The sequence below is a fragment of the Syngnathus acus genome, chromosome 19 (genome assembly GCF_901709675.1).
Source record: "Syngnathus acus chromosome 19, fSynAcu1.2, whole genome shotgun sequence".
In the NCBI taxonomy this organism is placed as follows: domain Eukaryota; kingdom Metazoa; phylum Chordata; class Actinopteri; order Syngnathiformes; family Syngnathidae; genus Syngnathus; species Syngnathus acus.
In genome coordinates this window covers 3,874,967-3,896,096 of record NC_051103.1, presented here as the reverse complement: position 1 = coordinate 3,896,096, position 21,130 = coordinate 3,874,967, and the positions used below count along the sequence as shown (strand labels likewise).

General features: G+C 43.1%; 3 protein-coding genes across 3 annotated transcripts; all 3 read left to right on the top strand.

Annotated features, from left to right (window-relative positions):
- The first annotated feature begins 9,416 nt into the window (after positions 1-9,416).
- On the top strand, positions 9,417-12,962 carry gdf10b (growth differentiation factor 10b). The gene is made up of 3 exons (XM_037277865.1): positions 9,417-9,913; positions 11,014-11,876; positions 11,954-12,962. Exons 1-3 carry the CDS (start codon positions 9,517-9,519, stop codon positions 12,143-12,145), a joined length of 1,452 nt encoding a protein of 483 aa, XP_037133760.1. The 5' UTR covers positions 9,417-9,516; the 3' UTR covers positions 12,146-12,962.
- Positions 12,963-14,005: 1,043 nt separating this feature from the next.
- On the top strand, positions 14,006-17,418 carry gdf2 (growth differentiation factor 2). Its single transcript, XM_037277890.1, has 2 exons — positions 14,006-14,493; positions 14,872-17,418. Exons 1-2 carry the CDS (start codon positions 14,136-14,138, stop codon positions 15,765-15,767), a joined length of 1,254 nt encoding a protein of 417 aa, XP_037133785.1. The 5' UTR covers positions 14,006-14,135; the 3' UTR covers positions 15,768-17,418.
- A 350-nt stretch (positions 17,419-17,768) lies between these two features.
- Positions 17,769-20,896, top strand: rbp3 (retinol binding protein 3). The gene is made up of 4 exons (XM_037277843.1): positions 17,769-19,062; positions 19,139-19,329; positions 19,918-20,060; positions 20,218-20,896. Exons 1-4 carry the CDS (start codon positions 17,869-17,871, stop codon positions 20,541-20,543), a joined length of 1,854 nt encoding a protein of 617 aa, XP_037133738.1. The 5' UTR covers positions 17,769-17,868; the 3' UTR covers positions 20,544-20,896.
- Positions 20,897-21,130: the final 234 nt, after the last annotated feature.

Sequence of the window (21,130 nt, the reverse complement as noted above, 5' to 3'; positions counted from 1 at the left end):
TATGTGCTGTTTGTATTTGAAGGAAGCACTCCTAAATGGCTCCATATAGAAGAACTCAGCGGGGTTCAGATGTGTTTTGTGTTGCTGTTGACTCGAGCTGTGTTACTCAGAGGCCCTAAAAGCATCATGGGTGGCCACTTTGGGCCACCGGCCCAACATACACAAATGCACGTAAACTCAAAGAGTGGGATGTATACAAATATCAGTCCCCTGTATGTACACAGTAGGCTGGCACATACATTCACGCTCTTATTGAGAAGCATGTCACAAGCATTAATTCACACAAGCATAAAGTAAACACGTGTTAACTTCTGCACAAATTCATTTGGACACGGGCACACACACGGAATTGCAATCACACACGCCCGCTGGGTCGTAAAAACAAACTGCTCAAAATATGGCATTTGTCCTCTGATTAAACGCTCACATTCCTGCAGGCTGTGTTTGGCCAAGCCGGGCAACAGGCATCGTAGTGACAGTCGGACATGGGGTTTGTCCGCTCATGAACGAATGCTTTATGACACAGCCAACTCCATAGAATCTGCTTTAAAGAGCCCAGGTCACTAATGAGAACTGCGACACTGGCTCTACCTGTTGGCCACGCCCCCCCCGATGACAAAAACAAGAGCTGCAGTGATCAGTACGTAGAAGTTGGTCCCAAAAGTCACATTTATTTAGGATATAAATACACCACACTGACTTGCTTTGAGTGTGTTGGTTTAGTTTAAATTATAGTTAAAGTTTACGTTACATTGTGCCGGTTAAATTGTGGTGGTGATTCAATCTTGTTTATAACCTAGAGAGGAGTGGGATTTGAATGTTCTCCCCATTTTTGCGTGGGTTTTCTCCAGATAGTCTGTTATTCCTTTCATACTACAAAAACATGCACACCAGGTTCATTGAAGACTCAAAGCTGCCTTCAGGTGTGTGTAGAAACGAACTCACCCGTGAGACAGGAAATGTATCAATGGATGGAGGTTTTTGATTTTGTCAAAGATCGTCTAAGCTGGTTAAAAAACTTTTCCAACTCTGACCGCACTGCTGAATTTGAACTTTCCAGTCTTTTGGATCTACCTGTATGCTCTGGCTACACTCTTGTCTCTGCACCTGTAATGTGATCCACCAAATTGTAGATTTATGACTTTTTAGAAACTCATGGCTACTTACTGCAGCCAATAGTTCTTTGGCCCAATTCAAATTCTATTGTAGCCCAATATTAATCTCTGTTAAGTCCAGGGCTGAGGAAATGTCTGCAGGACATGGACTGGACTCCAGCACAGAGGACTTCAGCACTAAAGCTGTATCCCAGATGTATGCTATGCATCAAACATTTTCATTGCAGCCTATTGGACATGGCGCCCCAACGGCTGTGGATCACAACGTCTTCCAGTGGCTTTATGACTCGAGATCTTAATAAAGTATCTGAATCATGTCCCTCACGTCTTTGTGCCGAGAGGATGTGTCTTAAAGAGCTTTGCAGGTTTTCTTTCTCCTTTGAAGGATGAGTAAAGAAGGGATTTTCCAACTTCACTTCATCACCACCAGTCCTCTTTGTGTCTTTTAAGGTTGTTTTAAGAGGTGAGAACATAGATTACCTCTGAACCACCTCCTCGCGCATGCTCCCAGACAACCCGGCACATCATCACGCATTGGACCACCATCATTTTTCCTAAGTGGTAGGTCTCCCTGCGAGCGTCAGAGATGAGCTCATCCATGGAATATGGAGCACCATGTGAATGAATGGGCTTGATTAGCTGCTGAAGGTATTTGCAGCACAAAAAGCGGAAAGTGGGTATTTTATTACCGCCACCAACCCCAATGGAAACGACACTCTAAATCAAGTTAGGTCCAAAATACACCAAATTTGTTCTGAAAGGGAATGACCCAACTTGCCAAAAAACAAGCCTTTTTTTTTTTTTAATTATTAGAAAATGCTTTGGCTTGACAAGATGAAGTCCCTTTATTCAAACATGATGCTTGGCCACAAGATATTTTCGTTTTTAGAATTGCTTTTTGAATGTTTTCTTGTGCCATATATGGCCCACAGGCTGGAGGGTCCCCGCCCCTGCATTAACTCCACAAGTCTTTTATCACTGAGACACCTCCAGACAATTTACAACCGTCAGGGGCTTACCCCAGATCCTGTATGTCATATCTTGCGCATATATCATTTCATGCTCCCTCCTCCAGGTATTCAACCTCGGACGGCTTTGTGCCTTTAATGTCTTAAATGTCTATAATGGTAATTGGATGTACACTATGTCACACAAGCGACAATTTCTTATCTATTTTCATTGGACGGCACAAAAGAAATGAAACTTTACTACAATGTGAAATAGTGTACAGCTTGTATAACCATTCATGCCCTCACTGCTAGTTCCTACTAATTGGGCCCAAAAAATGCCATTTTTCATGTGACTCGTTAATTAGCGCTACCTTGAGTGTAACTGGCATACAGTACACCAACTTTTTATTGGCCCTTTGCAACAATGTTTTCAAAAGCAGAGTAGTTTTCCTGGGATGTTGCTAATTGTTTAGCCACGAGGCAATTTAAACGTCGATAGTTAAAGGGAGATTTCATATGCAGACTCCTGCGAATTTATACATGCAGATACATGACAGGCAACGTTTAATTTGCACATACACAAACGCAAGCATTCCAACACATCTTCCCCTCATTCCCACCATTCCTGCCTTCAGTTATAGGTCTACATGAGAGACAGTGCTCATTAAGTTTGGGTGTGTGGGAAAATGACTGGGCCCTCTCCTCACTCATTAAACATTCATAAGATGGAGACTCCCCTTGGCTGCAGTGCAAAGTGAGCGTATGTTTGCTACAAGGCTTGCGTCCTGCCGCGATCGCACAGGGAGAGCGTTTCTGTCCGCTAACAAAGAAGTAGTGTTTGTTTTGTTACAGTAGCCAAACAGGGCGGTAAAGGAGCTGTCTCCATGTCTTGACAAGATGCTAGTATTTCAAACTCATGGATTGCTTTAAATAAAGCTAATACCATACAAACAGTTTTCCCATTAAATCCAGAGATGCTGGGGTTTTTTTTTCTTCCTCTAAACGTCCCTCTTGTCATTCCTCTGCTTTTTAACCCGCAAACACCCCGTGACATGCGCGCCTGTGTTGTCAGTTCAAAGCACCCGGAGAGGTCAGAGAGGGAGTGCGTCACTCGGACCACTTGTCACCCAAATGATGACAAATTGGCCGCCTCGCTGCTCGCCTCCCAATCAAGTCCAGACTAGTGTAGTCCCTTATGTGCATGCACACTTCCTGTGAATGGAGATGGATGGCACTCAGGTGAACGGCAGAATATGTGTCACCTTTTTACTATTCTTTGACTTGCCGCTATTTTTTTGTGGCGTCAATCAGAGCAGAGCAACTGGAGGAATGAGGCTTCTAAATGGTCCAATAATTATTCTTTGCACTTGGTCACAAAGTCGTTCGACGCACTGTAGGGGAGCTCGTGGGTGTTAAATCCAAACTTTAGAAGCTAGAGCCTAACATAAAAATGTGAACAATGGAACCCTGACTCATTCTTTTCTTGACCAGAAACTTGCTTTAGGAGGCAGCTTTGCCAAGTTGCTAATCAACCTTGATTTTTTTTTTTTTTTTAAACCCAACAGACGTCTTTTGTCTCAGGGGGCTCTGTGTTTTCCTTTCTTTCTCAGGCCACTCGGCTCCACGTCTTGTTATTTTTCCATGCGTTAAAGTTTCATGATGAAATAAAGCAGGCTGCTTGCTGAGTCTTTGGCCGGTGTCAGTCAAAACGCAGCCCAACTAGAATAGGACTGATGAATGTCTACGCAGTCCTGCTGGAGTCTTCATTTGAACATGTTTGCAGATGTAAAACAGAGCATCGTCTGCAATCAGTTATGATTTGAGTCCACGCCATTTGTTTATCTCATTTTATTAATTATTGACTCAATTTTCGCAAGTGAAGCATTCAATGATCTGCCAAGTAGAGCTGACATTTTCTTCTCTTCTTATCCACCAAGATAAGGTGAAATCACGTTGGCTTGATTGAAAACAAATAGACAAACAAACATAGTCACCAAATCACAGCTGTGTCACTTCTTCCAACCAGGCTCATTGTTGCACCCTAAGTGCTTCGTCCTTTGGTCTACTTTCCATTAGGACCTCTTATTTCCTTAGAAACACATACATTGCAGACTCAAGTTCCTCCAGATGTGAGTAAGGCCTTCGGGGTTCATCGTGGATGAAGAAATGTGTCTGGGTCATTTCCATACGGATGTTGCTTTTCCTCCAGATCTGCTGGTCACATCTTCTCACATCATTCACTTTCTTCGTGTCACTATATTCTATGACGCCTCGTATTGTCGAGATCAAAAAGAGATCTTGTGATGAGATTGCAGTGGAAAGATCTTCATGAAGTTAGTTCGCTTGTTTGAAAACAGCCGATTATTCAATTTCCCAATTTGGCCCCAGTTGTAAAGTCCTGAGGGGACTCTTTAACTCTTCACCTTACACAACGTTGCTCATGTGGGCTCATTTTCCTCTTTGGTTCCGTTTGATGCAGCGTACACTTTATCTGAGGCTTCCTGGCCAAGTCGCTGGCTCCATCTGGACGCGGGATGGATAAGATCTGTGAAAGCGAGCCAAGCGCTACACTGACGGGCCATGAAAGCTAAACAACGAGGTGAAAGAAAGACGCATTGCTTGAGTGGCAGCTCCGTGCACATTTCTCACTTAAGGTGACATCTCTCAAATCAGATGGATTAACCAAGCCCGCCGTGCTCATTTGTTGCATTTATTGTTACAACTCTCGTGATTTGAGGGGAACAATAATTGAGAGCTCAAACAAAAAGCACTGATGAGAAACACATTTGAGGAAATTACAGTCATATGAGAAACAAATGTGACACTTTCTATGCAGTCAGGCTTGAAAATAACAAAGCATCAATTTAGTTTCTATTGTGTTTGTCCTCATCAGGGTTGTGGGGGATCTTAAGCCTCCAATCCGATTACGGGCGAGAGACCGGGTACATCCTGAACTGGTAGCCAGCTGTTTGAAGGGCACATTCACATTGAAGGACAATATAAAGTCTTCAATTACGAATCAAATAAATGCCTCTTTGACCTCTATTGCTAAGCAAAACATCATTGAGGACAAAAACAGACTGAAAGTGTGAAGTATCCGCAGTTCACTGGCGGATCTGGGATCTTTTTCCTTGGGAGCTTTAGGCTTTAATCAACTCGTGGTTTCGTTTGGCGTCACATTAGGGGAAATTAAATTTATTTTAAACTCAATGTTACGGGACATTGCGCAAATCTGGTCAAACGCAACGGATTGGACTTTTTTTTAACTGAAAGCCATCAGCACCTTAACCAATTCAATTTTGATTTATTCATCGCAAGAGGTTCTCATTTAGCAGTGTATTACTGTGTTTTGGAACAGTTGGCATGGTAGTTATTTTTTAATGCCACTTGGGTAACATGTCTTTATTTTAGCGTAAATTTTTACCTCCACTCAAACAACCCCGCATCGCTCACCCGCTCTAACGAGTGACGGGGACTTTCAGCCAAAACGTTATCTTGTGACAGTTAATTGTGAAGTGACACATTAAGCTCAGTCCTTCTTGTTATACAACGTATCAAATTTCTCGCTGTGAGGGTCTTGGCAAGAACCGACTTCAGCGGCTAAATGAAGGCTTGACGCACAGAATGACAGGAAGTGTGAAAGAAAAGAGTGCGGCTGTGCTCTGGGAATTGCTCTGTGACACTTTATGAAGGCCTTGAGGGGCAAAGTGGGGCGACGGGCCCTTTGGGTTCGCTGCGGTTTTAACTTGACGTTTTACAATCACGTCGCGCTACATCTGGAGTATTTGATGCCGGGGGTTCAGCAGAGGGTCATGTGATCGTTTCCAGCAACCTGAGACAAGCGGCATGGTGTGCGATGGGGGACTATTATTGCAGGAATAATTGAGTCGGAACTTTAAATGAGCAGCGTGAGTCAATATACAGTCACTGCGGGTTTTTCAACAACAATGAAAGAGAATAGGACACAATTATTAGAGTTAAAAGAAGCGATCAAAAGAGCAAACATTCCCAGGGCCTCATTTTGTGTGCCATTAGTCCACATCTACTGGAAGAATTTAAGCGAGTCCTGTACATATATTCAAATGCTTTTACAATTAATTGGATGTGGTTTGGCTGTATTGAGAGAAGCTGAATCCAAAATGTAGTCACCCATTGGATTGCTTGCTGCCTCATCTTTTCATTGTCTCATCAGCTTGGAGACGGGAAGTAACTCACTAACAACTGTCATCACCTCTGCAGTTGTCTTCAGCACATTGGTAAGAATATCAATAACTACCACAATAGGTCATTTGGATTTAGCCTTCTGTTTCCTATCAGAGCGAATCTGGGGCGTATTTTAATGTACAACATAAATCTCGTATCCTTGTCTGAATGTGGTGCAGTATCCTCCTAAATCTTCACCTAGTGGGAGCGTTCAGTTAAAAAGTCATGAAAAGAGTCCATTTATAGACATGAAAAAAAAAAAAAAAGCCGGTTTCAATAGACTTAAAGGGAGGTAGCCAATGAAAACAATAATCTGGGCCAGAAGAACAGGGGGCTGAAATGCAACTCTAATTCCATTCTTTTGCACAAAGACTGAAAAAAAGATACAAGGCAGTGTGGAAAACGTGCAAAATTGTGTGCGAGCGACGTGGGCACTGACAGACAAAGTATCCCCTTGCACGAAGACCAACTCGACAAGGTTGATATGACAAGTGATTGAGGAGAAAGAAGGTATACAAAGGCAAGGTAATAAAAGAAGTTGAGCAGCTTGGTCCATTAAGCCAGTGAGTAATTGCAACACTGGGAACACTGCATGATGGGAAAATGGCCTTTCGTAACGTGATGGATTGCTGCAAGGACAGAACATGGTGCAGTTAGCAGTTTTCGTGCACTGCTCTGACCGTATTATAAAACATATCATAAAAAGCTGCAAAACATTCCTGTTGGAATCGCAACACGTGCATTTCTTCCTCCCTGGCTTTTTCATTTTTTTCCAGCAGCCTGAGCTGTGAATAATCAGCGCAATTTGAGATTGTTGTCAATTTTTCAAATGGCTGACAAACACGTATAGTGGATGATTGTTCTCAGACAGGGGCCCTATGAGGATAAATGGCCGGCGGGGGGGCTCGCTTTAGGGGAAAATTGCCGTCTCCAAAACGCTTGAGGAGAGCGATCACCATTAACTGATGAAAGGTGTTCACATGGGAGGCATTCAGACTCATCTGTCACGTGGTCGCAGATTGACAAAGTGAGTGCGTTCGCTTGTGGAGGTTGGGCCTCATCTTTTGAAAAAAGAAAAAAAGATCAGGAGTTTTGAGTCGGTCACACTAAATCTGTTGTTTAACAGAACAGTGAAGTCATGTTTCCGACAATGCATCCTGCTCTGTTGCGTGTCTGTAAATCATTTTGTGTCTATATGAATTGCACAAACAGATCATACATTTGATTCGTCAACTGGCAAGCACTGATATTACTGCCTCCCACAGGACTGGAGTGGAGTACAATGATCATTTCTTATCAGGCACAAATTAAGATCTAATTGGTCATTTCGCACTGTGACGATGAAACTTTGTGTTGTGCAATTGTGCATCACTTATTATTGATTTTGCCAATTAGATCAAATGGAGAGTACTACTTGACCTGCTGAGGCGCTGTGGATTTATGCTCAAGTCACAAGGGGGGAAGAAACCATCAATATCTGCCATTATTGTTTAGCATTGGTGGAGTTCTGCACGCCAATGATCAAACTTGTTGAATCCGTTTTCCCTCAGTCGTACTCCTTTCTTACAACAAAGTTTCATCAACTCACACCTTGAGTGTTTCCCCCACTACTACTTTTTAACTTATCAAGTGATCTGGAGCTAATCCCAGCTGACTTCAGGCGAAATGTGGATTACTCCCTGGACTGGTCCCCAGTCAATCACCATCACTGAATGTGAACTGAACCCAACCTGCCTGCACTGATGCCAACCGAGTGAACCACTACCCCATTGTGCGTATGAGTATAAACATATATCAGCAAGACTTATTTCACTGTGTGTGTGTGCGTGCATGTGTGAGAGCTTGGCAGACATCATTTGAAAGGATGTCATGGCCCTTCCATATCCAACACAACAGCATGAATGGTCATTCAGCCCCAGCCAACAGTATGAAAACAAATCAAAGGGGAGGAAAAGGAGGAGGAGGAGGAGGGGTGGGGGGTTCGATGAAGGATCGGGTCCCGGGCCAAAAGTAACATGGTGGGCTCGTCTGTCCTCCTCACGGTTTTGGATCTGATGAGCATGCCGTGCAAATATTCAGTGAATGAGTGTATTTTTGTCTTTTGAGGGCGTGGAGGGGGACTAGTCTTCTATCAAAGCTTTTTTTTTTTTTAATCAAAATAACTAAGATAAGATCAGTCATTTAGTCAGTGTGTTTTCCAGCTGTTTATCTTAAAGCATCGGAGAAAATGCCTTCATTCATGTGTAGACTGCAGTCTAGGGGAATGTATATTTCAAAGCACCTAATAATTACTATTTTTCTTCACTTTCCCTATAGCCTCCACTTTGTTTTGCAGCTATATTAGGAACCGGGCTGACGTGAGTGAGCACAAGTTTGGCAGCGAGGCCGCTATAATGAGGTGACTTTATGATCATTGACAATTTGCGCTCATTGGGTTGAATTTTCAATCCCACAAATTATGAGACGTCCATGAGAAAACCTAGCTCTGACATATTCTTTACTTCCCATATAAATGGAGCCGGCCAACCATAAAGTGGGAAACTCTATGAAGACAAATGTGGTCGTGACATACACTCAGTGGTTTCAATTAGCTCCAATGTGGCAGCTAATCAGTGTTGTAAAACATTTTTTTTCCCTCAGTTTGCCATGTGGAGCCGATGTAGCTCCTTAGGAAATGTTACAATATCGTACTTATTAGTCGCAAATAGGAAACATCGTGTGCCTTAGATTTGGAGTCAGTGCTGTGAATATAAATTTAAACGGAATTAGACATCCATTTTGTGTTTGATTTGTTCAACTGGATAGTTGTTTGACTCAGAGGAAACACTCCTGCCTTCCAACTTCAAAACATCTCCATGGTTTGGAGAGAGATTTGACCCCAGAACCTCTTAATGATGAGGGAGACTTGCTAGCCACTATTCCACCGTGCCAGTTACTTTCATGAAGCAAAGTACACACATGGTGTAGGTCTGAGTCAATTTCCTTAATACTCTATTTCAGAAGAAATTGCAAATTCTAATTTTGGTGCCTGCAATTTCCTACTTAATCTGCTCTTTTTTTTTTTTTTTTTTTGCCCGATGACCACAAACCATCACGAAATAACGACCCACCCTGGTGGAAAGACCAGCTGCGTACATGGGCGTGATGTTCTATTTATGCGTGGGCACACTTAAAGGCCACATCACTACAGCGCGAGAGCAGTAAAAATAGTTGGGCTGTCACCTTCTGTCATTCGGCAGCAGAGCTTCATGCATACTGTCCCACTCTCCTCCCACCGCGAGAACAGCTGCACGTCGCGGACTGCCCAACGTGGATTACCTGGATATCGCTCGGTTCGTGCGCAAGGAAATACACGTATCAATCCCGCTTCATCTTCACTTTCTAAGGAATATTTAAAAACAAATGCAATTATGGCAACGTGGTTCGTCTACGCGTTACGTCTGTTGGTGATTCTGGAGCCGGTTTGGAGTCATACGGTTCCCGATGATGTGCGTAAAATCGCGTCGGAGCGGCGCGTCTTTACGCATCCGAGCTCCGGTCGGGACGTGGTGACCAGCAGCATGTTTAAAGTTTACGAAAGCTACAGCGAAGACCCGCGCAGCCATAACCAGGGAAACACAGTGAGGAGCTTCACAGCTGTCCCGAGTGAGTTACATACGCATTGAAACACACACGCGTGGAGGAAGTTTAAATATTGAAACGAACGTTAAAGCGTACGCAGCAACAAATACGTATTGCACCATTTTACTGGATGTACTAATCGCACATATTTGTTGCTATGAAAAACATTATTGTTAATTAACTATTGTGTAATTTGGATTTGAATCGGATTTTTTAAAGTAGTTTACACTATCCACAGAAAATGGATACATTCTGAGTTACAATACATTTTGTGAGTCATGCAATAATTTCACGTTCATATTTGTTATTATAAATGTCACATTTCATTATCATGGATTGTTGGATGAATAAAGATTCGAGATTAAATAGAGCCAGATAGATATACTTTGTCTCTATGTGACCTGTGATTGGCTGGTGTACCCTGTTAGCCCCTGACCCAAAGATAGCTGCGATGGGCTCCATCCGACGGGCATTTTGGGACAATTTAGACAGATACATATGTAAGCATTTTATTAAATTAAATTAAGGGCCTATTATCAGTATTTCCTTACGGACTATGTTTATGATCTAGAGCTTGTAGATGGCATATCTGTGTATAGTTGGGGTCTTTGGGGTCTTATTAGTGATTGGCTTCTCCAGTAGCTGTAAAAGTCCAAGGTGTTAGACAAGAGGCTATTATCACATCCAGACAAAGCCCATAATCATTTCCATATGCTATTACCCCACCCTTGCACGAATTCAATGTTTGGGTTTTGGGCTGTGGTGGAAGTACTCACTTGAAAAGTTAAGTGAGCGGAGATCGAAAAAGATTTTTTTTTTTCATGCGTGAGACAGCCATGTTACCGTTCTTCATAGTTTTCAGGATTTAGTTTATATCATTCCAATGGTACAAAAAATAAAATATAAGACAATAATATGTCTTATGTCAAAAAGGCTTTTATACACAACAGCCATTGGGCCTCAGAGATCTCCCTTTAATGGATGGTCCATTTCTCAGTACGGGTGAGGTCAGGGGAATGATGAACTCAGGGTGTCGAATGAGTAACCGAGACGAGGGTGCATAAAAGCAAACACTGTATGTATCGTCATCTTTGCTCATTTTTATTATCTTGCGCATTCCCCAGGACTGTTGCATGGAAAAGAAATGTTCCAGTTCAACCTCTCCTCTATCCAAGACTCGGAGGTCATCCTCTCTGCCTCCTTTCACTTCTTCCACAAGCGTCAACACCAGCGGCCACGGCGTTTCCGGCGATCTCGTCGTCCATCCGCCGCCGCCCACCGTCAACACACGCCCGCCCTGCAAATCCTCTTCCGTGGCTTGTCAGCAAACTCCGCCTCCACAACACTGCTGGGAAACCTCACCGTAAGCTCCTTTAAGAAAGCGCCGTGGCAATCAAGGGATGTGACGATGGTGATCAAGCAGGCCAGCGAAGACCTTATCATCATGGTGGAGACCCATTTGGTAACTAGGGCAAATCAGCAGCACACAAGTCTCAACAACCAAGAGGGCTTCTTTGAAGGCAATGTGCCTTTCATAATTGTCTACGCTGATGATCAAGCCATAGACGAGCCCAACAGCGTGGCCGCAACCCTGCAAAGGTACGGGCCCTTCCCCGTGGTGGAGGACACGTCCACCTCACCCTCAAGGAACCGGAGAGAGCTCCGTCTACATATACAAACCAACGACATTCCGGAGGTCAAGTTCAACACCCTTAAGAACCACGAACTGTGGCAGAGCACCTACTTCCCTGCCAAATCCAAAAGCAAAGCGGGAAGGAAGCAGAACCAGGAGGGCAGGGAGGTGCTGAGCTTCGATGAGAGAACAATGAAGAAGGCTCGCAGGAGACAATGGAGTGAGCCCAGAGTTTGCGCAAGGCGCTACCTCAAGGTGGACTTTGCTGACATAGGATGGAGTGAATGGGTTTTAGCACCCAAGTCATTTGATGCCTACTACTGTGCTGGTTCTTGTGGATTCCCTATCCCTAAGGTGAGTTTAATGTCTACATGTCCCTACTCTTATTCCAGCACACATCCAGAGATAACTCTTCCGTTTTATTTCTCAAGGTGGTCCGTCCTTCCAACCACGCCACCGTACAGAGCATCGTTCGGGCAGTGGGAATCGTGCCAGGTATTCCGGAACCGTGCTGCGTGCCAGAAAAGATGAGTCCCCTCAGTGTGCTCTTCCTGGACCCGGATAGAAATATGGTCCTCAAGGTTTATCCAGGAATGTCTGTGGATACTTGCGCCTGCCGGTAGGAGCCAATGGAGCCTTTCCAAGAGGTGAAGGCTCAAAGTGCAGGCAGTTGGGACTTAATTGGTTCTGATTGAAAGGAAACTCAGGCTTCTCCTTACATTTTTTTGTATTTTTATAACTATCATTATTTTTCATGCAGCCTTGAAGGACTCTTTTTAGTGAGCTCTGGACAGCTTTGGTGAATGAATGACGTCAAAGACTGAAATAAGTACACACATTACCATAGCAAGCCATTGATATCATTTTAAGTCAACTAATCCTTGCAAAAAAAGTAAAAGTGTCACTATAAAATCTCCCATATAGTGGTCAGAGAACGTTGGAGGTGCATGAGGATTAACATTGTCTATATGTTGTACATAATGAGTACATTTTTATAATTACTGTATAGACAGTAAGCAGAGTTTTTTTTTTTTTGATTTGGTCAGGTTTCATAGAAAATCTTGTATGCTGCTGCCCCCTGCTGTTCATTTTGGGAATATTGCAGGCAAGGGTGCTCATAATACAACACATTACAGTATATCCAATACAATGTGTACAGTTTGTGATATGTACAGTAATTAGTATGAAATGCTTATGTACCCCATTGCCATACTTTTATTTCCATTATAACATACTATATTTGTGATTTTAATAATTATACATTATATGGCAAATGCTTGACAATTTACTGCGAATTGGCATGTATGTAGTAGACACTACTATATTGTAATTATCTATTTCATTATTTTTTTCCCTTTTGGCTTGTGTCAAAATGCATGATAACAATGTTTTTTTGTTTGTTTTTTTGCATTAAAGTAACCAGTCAGTATTTTTACACAATGACTCTCACTGTTTTCCCTTATGAGAATTACGATACATTTAATTCACTTATCCTTTAGAGAACAAATACTCTGTCGAAATGTTGGCACTATGAACAATTGATGAATTGACCAAATCATATCTTCTCCTGCAAAACCGTGGAAGAAACCTACAATTTATTCCTCGCTTGGATCTCCCTGCTGTGTTTGTTTCCCTCAAGCTTGCCGCCATTATTTAGTGATGAGATCATTAACTTCCATCACTTTCATAGCTCCAGTGGGAACTACTAAAAGCATGACGGGCCACACGAAGTGATTTGAAACGCCACATGGGTTCGTGGCTTGAGAGACAAGAATTTCAAGATAGGCCGGACTTGGGCCAATGTCCCCAGACACATTGGCTTGGATTTGTGGCGCAACCCTCCAGCCCTCCCACTAGAACCTGCTGTCCCGTCTTCCGTCTTTATGACAAGAGTTTTGTAATGGGAGCAACAAATACAAATAGTGTGAACTGTTCTCACGTCAGTCATCAAAATACGTTTTGTATTGCCTCTATATGCCACATGATGGGAACAAAGCAAATGTCAACTCACAACATAGATCTTTGGCAACAAGATTGTGGCAAAGCTTCTCGATTCACTTCAACATAGTTCCTTGGCACCAAGATATCACTAGTTGGCACCAAAGTAATGTTTGTATTGCTTTTGGTCTGAGCACAACATTAGTTGTGCAATGGAGGATAGGTTCAAAAATGAAATTTGGAAATAGATGGGGGTTTTTTTAAACGCCACACTTACTGGGTGGCTTTAGAGTTGTGAAAATGGCAACGAGGGTGGCAAAGAATGCACTTGGTGTTTCTTTTAATAGAACGTTTGCTTTGGTATTGTTTCCGCTGGCCTTGACACTTTGACCCTGTGCGCAAGTAACCTCGCCTTTTCCAGGACCTCCCTCATTATCGCCGTCAAGTGTTTACACTGTCTTCATTAGTGGCCAGCCCTCCAGCGATAGCAAAGCTTAAAAGAAGCCATCAATGACAGTGATAAGCATGGCCGTGCTACTATTTTAGTTGACACTAGTCCCCCCTGTATTTACTCTTGGGAGCATGGGAGTGGACATCACTGCTATGGTCCTTTCACTGGAAAGCTCCTGTGTTCAACGTTGCCATCACAAAAGCTAGCAAGTTGTTTGTTTGAAAATGCACAACTCCAGGAGGTTCTTGTTCCAGGTGTGTTTGAGTTTGGTGCTTTCCACAGGCTCCTGCACCTGCAAGCCAATTGGCAATGACATCCACGTTGATGATGACCTTGAGGGATTTTACTCACAACACTCCACACTGAAGGACCTTCTAGAGGAGGAAGACATGGACTCTAGGATGGCGAATCTCCTCGGAACCATTAAAGAAGACTTTCTGAGGAAACTCAACCTTTCAGATGTACCTCAGGAGCACGGAAAAATTAACCCGCCTCATTTCATGATGGAGCTCTACAACAAGTATTCTTCGGACAGCACGGCAATCCCTCAGTTTGATGTTATTCGCAGCTTCAGTGTTCAAGGTATGGTGAGAAAGCTCAAGTAAAACTTGAAATAGCAGCACTTGCAGCAAAACTAGAAGGCAACGTTCATCATAGTAAATTTTACCACATTTTCAGGAGGTTTTAATTATCATCCAGTGCTCAATACCCAACACCCAGCCACTGGGTTTCTCCAGTTATGGTCCAGATAAATTGGAGGGTTGCATTTGTAGGGCCAGTTGAGAACTAAAAAATATCAGCAAGAAGTCATGATGTATCTTAGAACAGTTATATAATATTCGAAATAATATCGCATTCTTTCGTTATTTTTCACTATTATGTAGCATGGTATCGTGTCATGTCAGAATCGTTTATCTGCATCTTTTGTCATGACTCTTCTGATCTGTGTCTCTCTTCCAGATATTACACATTCTGTGACAAACGGCCCAAAGTCAAGACAAAGGCTGCTGTTCAACGTCAGCATACCCAGCTATGAAAAGGTCATCACAGCTGAATTACAACTCTTCTTTCTCCCAGATGCCAGGTCAAGGGTGACCCACAGTTTCACTGCCTCCGTCAACGTCTACAAAACGGATTACAACGGTTTGAAATCCAACCCACAGATTTTGGCCTGCAAAGAATTGAGAGGTTCTCAGAACATGTGGGTGACTCTGGATGTCACCTCAGCTGTACAGAACGGAGTCATATCAGGCCGTGGAATAACTGGATTTGATGTCGTGGTGGACGGGAATGGCTGTGATGATGAAAGCGGTGGTTGGAGCTTAAGCCTTTCAGTGGGAGATAACGCCTCAGCAGCTTTGATCGTCTTCTCAGATGACCTTGGCAGCAGAAGGCGAGAGGCCAAGAAAGAACTCAGAGAGATGATCCTCCATGAAGAAGAAACCATCTTCCACTCGGCGGCGAACTGGAACACAGAGGATCATCTGGCCAACCAGATTCCCGGAGCTCAGTATCGTCGTAAGAGAAGAAAGGCCGAGCGGGAATACTGCAGGCGGACGTCTCTCAAGGTCAACTTCAAGGACATTGGCTGGGACAGCTGGATCGTGGCACCTCCGGAATATGACGCATTTGAATGTCGAGGCTTGTGCTATCACCCACTGACAGACGAATCCACCCCATCCAAGCACGCCCTCATCCAGACGCTGATGAACATCCGCAACCCCAAGAAGGCCAACATGGCATGCTGCGTCCCCATCAAGCTGGACCCCATCACTGTCATGTATCAGGAGAATGGACTCGTCACTATCCGATACTTATATGAGGAGATGAAGGTGGCAGAATGTGGGTGCAGATAGTCAGAAAAAACATGACTATTACATGTGTACATCTGCTATTGTGATTAGTAAAACCGTATTTATAGTGTTCTGCTATTTTATGAATGTAAATCTGTACATTTGTAATTTCAATATACAGTTTCTTACTGCAGTATCAGAATATACAGATTGTTTTTGGTAGTCAACAGACCACAGCCACTTAATAATAACTGTACATAGTCCAGTCGAGTACATTGGTTTCTTCTACTATGCAAAAATGATCAAAAATCACGCAGGGTAATTTTTACATTTTATGATTAAACTGTGCCATATTACATAAATAAAGAACAATGCAGAATAATCACTTTAAAAAGATTAAATACCGGTTAATTAACAATAATCTTGGGCTGTCCGTGCATTAAATATATTGCATTGATAAATTCTCTATCATGGGCCAGTGGTAGTGTAGTAGTGTACATAACTGATGGTCATGAATCATTACAGCTGCAAAGTGCGGTTGGTTAGAATCCCTTGAGTTAAGAATATAAATAAAACATAATATTTACTGACGTCAATATGTGAACCACCCAAAGGCCAAACTGAAAACATACCAATCAACTTTTGTTTATCAAGTCAGTTAAATCTCTCAGGAGGCTGAAAAGCTTAATAGATTAGCGATTGTGACGGCAAGCATTCTGTACCTACTGAGACGTTAATTAACCAAAAAGATTATCCCAGCTCAAAGATTACCATTGCCAGTTAAGAATATGTGCGCATACTTGACCCTGAATATTTTAGGGCCGGGCTAGTGTGAGCAAATGTGAATAAGTAATGTCTACATTTTGGTCTCATGCACATTGTATACTGTGTGTAGAATAGAAGCAATGTTACTGGTGTTCCATGAAATACTTTTATATGCATCTTATGAAAGTTGAAGAGATTGAAAGTTAAGGCATTAAGCATTTGGAGTGTTGCTGAATAAGGCACAGATGTGTTTGGATCAGGACCTCGAAGGTCCCCAACTGAACCCAAACAAGGTTCTATAGTTCTGTAGACTAAACTGCAAGGGTCAAAAGAGAGCAAGTTAACTTTGTTTTTGTTTCCACTGTGAAGGAACCTGCGATTAAAAGCAGCTATGCCACATGTCTACACACACTCAGCTGTGAAGTGACGCAGACGAGACCACTTAACCGCACTAAAGTACACCCGCTGCCGTGAGCTTTTATAATACGATAATATATAAGTATGATCAGGCTTTTGAGCGTATTTGAGTGCTTAAAAGTGCACGTTTGTGGGAATTTTTGTCCATTTACCTTGAGGGACATTAGCATTGTCAGTTGAATGCTGTTCTAGCTGATGGGGATCATTTACACCAAGCTAATATCAGCCTGCATATACAATATGCTGAAACAGAAATGATATAATTTTTGTAAGTGATTACCTTTTCAAACGATCACTGCGCAACAGAAATCACAATGTCCCATTTGTTAGCTATATTTAGAGTAAGCCTGTGGGCAACTCATGAGGTCCATGGGGGCTACCTGGTGCCTGCGGAAACCACATTGATGATACCTGTCCCAGATAATATCAAGACATATTGTTTTTCTATTTGTCACTGGTACAATGTACAGAAATAATTGTTTAGTTGGGTTTAGTTGTATTTGATTGACCAGCAGAGGGGGACACGGCACCACAAACCAAAAAAGAACCGAGCATGGCCTCATACAAGTTCGTATCTATGCACAGGACTGTACTGGTAAAAGATTAAAACAATGTCCGTCGTTTAAGATAAAAGCCATTTCATAAATGTTCAGGGTATAGTATTTTCTGGAGTTCTCTCTTTTTATATGTGTTTTGTCTTTTACTGCTCAATTCCAGTGGCACTGCTAATTTGGCACAGCCACTCCAGACACCTTGTCTAAATTTACATACAGTATCTTTAGAAATGCTTCCCGGTTTCTACGCCCACTTGGCGAATGTGTTACAAAAGATATAATACGATTAAAGGTTTATTGTGGGCTAAATCCTCTTATGAGTGTGTTAACAGAAATGGTGCAGCCATAACACAGGCATTTGAATCTCTTCACAGGCAGAGGTCCGTTCACCAGCTCCACTCATTTTCGGTGTGGTGAAGTTGGTAAAAATGGCAAAAGCTCTATTTTTGGTGCCGTTTTTTCTAGTTTTAGGAAATGTTGCATTTAACCATGCCGCGTTTCCTCCGAGCCTTATTGTTGACATGGTAAAGATCGTCTTAGACAACTACTGCTCTCCAGAGAAGCTGGGAGGGCTGAAGGAGGCCATCGCAGCGGCCAGCAGCAATACAGAGATCCTCAATATTCCAGATGGTGAGTCTTTGTCTCGAGTCCTCAGTGCTGGACTCCAGACCACAATCAGTGACCCACGTTTGAAGGTCTCCTACGAGCCACACTTCGTCCCTGTAGTTGTCCCGCAAATGCCTGACCTGCCTCCTGAGCAACTCGTCGCTATGCTCCAGACCGCCATTAAGCTGGATGTATTGGAGGGCAATATCGGGTACATGAGGATCGATCACATCCTCGGGGAGGCGGCTGCTGACAAGATCGGGAAGATGCTGGTAGAGTTAGTCTGGAACAAAGTCCTGCCTACCTCAGCTCTAATTTTTGATTTGCGCCACACCATGAGCGGGGACATCACGGGACTCTCCTATATTGTCTCGTACTTCACCGCAGCCGAATCTGTGATTCACATCGACAGTGTGTATGATCGTCCTTCCAACACTACCACTAAGCTGCTGTCTATGGCCACACTGTTGGGCGAGAGATACGGCACAAGCAAACCTCTTGTCATCCTCACAAGCAAGAACACCAAGGGCATTGCTGAAGATATCGCGTACTGCCTCCAGAACCTAAAGAGGGCCACCGTTGTTGGAGAGAAGACCGCCGGGGGCTCAGTCAAAATAGATCAATTAAAAGTGGGTGACACAGACTTCTATGTGACTTTGCCTACCGCAAAATCCATCAACCCCATCACTGGTTCAAGCTGGGAGCAAACCGGCGTCACCCCTGATGTTGAAGTCGATGAAGAGGACGCCCTTGCTACAGCCATCAAGATAATTCAACTCCGCGCCCAGGTGCCTGCCATCATCGAGGGCTCAGCGGCTCTGATTGCTGACAACTATGCCTTTGAGGAGACCGGTGCAGATGTCGCAACAAAGCTGAAAGGGCTTCTTGAGAATGGTGACTACAGCTTGGTGGTCTCTAAGAGCGGCCTTGAAGAGAAACTCTCTGCAGACCTGAAGACCCTATCTGGAGACAAGAGCTTGAAGACCACCAGCAACACCCCAGCCCTGCCACTCATTGTAAGACCCCAAAGCAAAGACTGATTATTGTTGTCACTGTTGTGTTTTTGAAAGTACTGCTTGTCTGTCTCCTCAGAATTATACTCCAGAGATGTACGTTGAACTCATCAAAGTCTCCTTTCAAACGGACATTTTCGAAAACAACATAGGCTACCTGCGTTTCGACATGTTCGGAGACTTCGAGGAAGTCAAGGAAATTGCCCAGATTATTGTGGAGCATGTTTGGAGCAAAGTTGTCGACACTAACGCAATGATCCTTGACCTCAGGTGGGTAGCTTTTGGCCAAGCTCTAGTATGTGGTTAAAAAAACTATACTATAAATATTACTAGTACTAATACTGTACATACATAGGATACTAAATAGAATACTATATGTAGGTACACTTGTACAATTCTAACCGTGAAGTGAGTCAACACAGTCAACTATTGTGTACACATTCGGTCGGAAATAATCACTCTAACAACTGCCGTAAAACTGACTGGCAGCTAGTCCGTGATGTCAACCAGCTTTCATCCACAATTAACTGAGATCATCTTAAATTCATTGGTAGTGTCATGATTCACACATCCAATTATAATATAAAGACAACTGCTGGGTAAAAAAACAACCCAATTTGGATTAAAAATTGAATCTGGGTTGTTTTGCACAAAACCACCTATTTTTTGACAAGCTGGTATACAGAATGCTCCAAATTGATGGAAGATAAATGTAGGGAGTGCAACTCCAGTCTTCAAGGTTACAATCTTAAACCCGCTTGTAAGAATTATTAGGTAAAGCCACCGTGTCTTCCTGTCTGTCGGACAACCCGAGATAACCTTTTACTGAATCATACATTTTCTTAACTGAATTTACAGGAACAACCTTGGAGGGCCTACAACAGCCATTGCCGGTTTCTGCTCTTACTTCTTTGACGCCGACCAACAAATTGTACTGGACAAGCTCACAGACAGACAGTCTGGCACCTCCACAGAACTCCGGACACTGCCTGAACTCACGGGTAATTGGATATGGCATCAGGCCATCGCCTTTTAATGCTGCTCTGTATACAGTACTGCCAACTAAGATTCTTGACTCATGTGTAAGTTTTTTACTGAGTCCTTCTGCGGTTGAAGCATCTCTCCCAATGACCCAATGACATTTACCGTTTGATTTAGGTACAAGGTACGGGTCTAAAAAGAGTCTGATCATCCTGACCAGCGGAGCAACAGCCGGGGCAGCAGAGGAGTTTGTCTTCATCATGAAGAGGCTCGGCCGTGCTATGATAGTGGGAGAGAGCACTTTCGGTGGGTCCCACCCGGCAAAGACCTTCCAAGTTGGCGCGACTGACGTCTTCCTAAGCATCCCCACGGTGCACTCCGACGCCACCTTGATGCCAGCCTGGGAGAGAAGCGGCATTGCACCTCACATCCCCGTCTCAGCGGCGGCTGCCCTCGAAACAGCTAAGGGCATTTTAAACAAGCACTTGGGCAGTCAGAAGTGAGTTGCGGTCCACTTTTGCCCTGACAAAATTGTTGGAGCGTGAGAATTCCTTTTTATTTCCAACTACTTAGTCTGTCTGTGGCATAGAGCAACATTTTAAAAGTGAATGTTGAGGGCAGTTTTTACTTCACTGCAGATGGGAGCATGTGAATAACACTGACTAAGGCTGACATTGTTGCTGATATTTGTTATTGGATACTTTAAATTATGTCAAACATAATCATTTTTGATCCTTGTGAGTTGAAAACACTGAATGTTCAATTTGTCCATTCTGCTGCTAAATTTATGTAATGAAAACCAACTTGGGCTTCCGTTCTTGTGCCGAGACCAAATAAAAAATAATAATTAAATGTCTGCTGGCTGTCTTTTGTACAATAAATTCTTCATAACATTTGAAAGGGTCACTTTAAGAGATGTCCAATTTTTAAACTTCAGGTGTCTCATATTGAAAAAAAAATGCAAACACTATTGGAGTGGGAGTAGATTTGAAGGCTCACACTTTTGGGAAAATCAGCCTATTCCTCTGCTCTTATTCCCGGTTTGACATGGGAGGAGCAAAATGGGATGTTAACCCATTTTCTTTCCTCT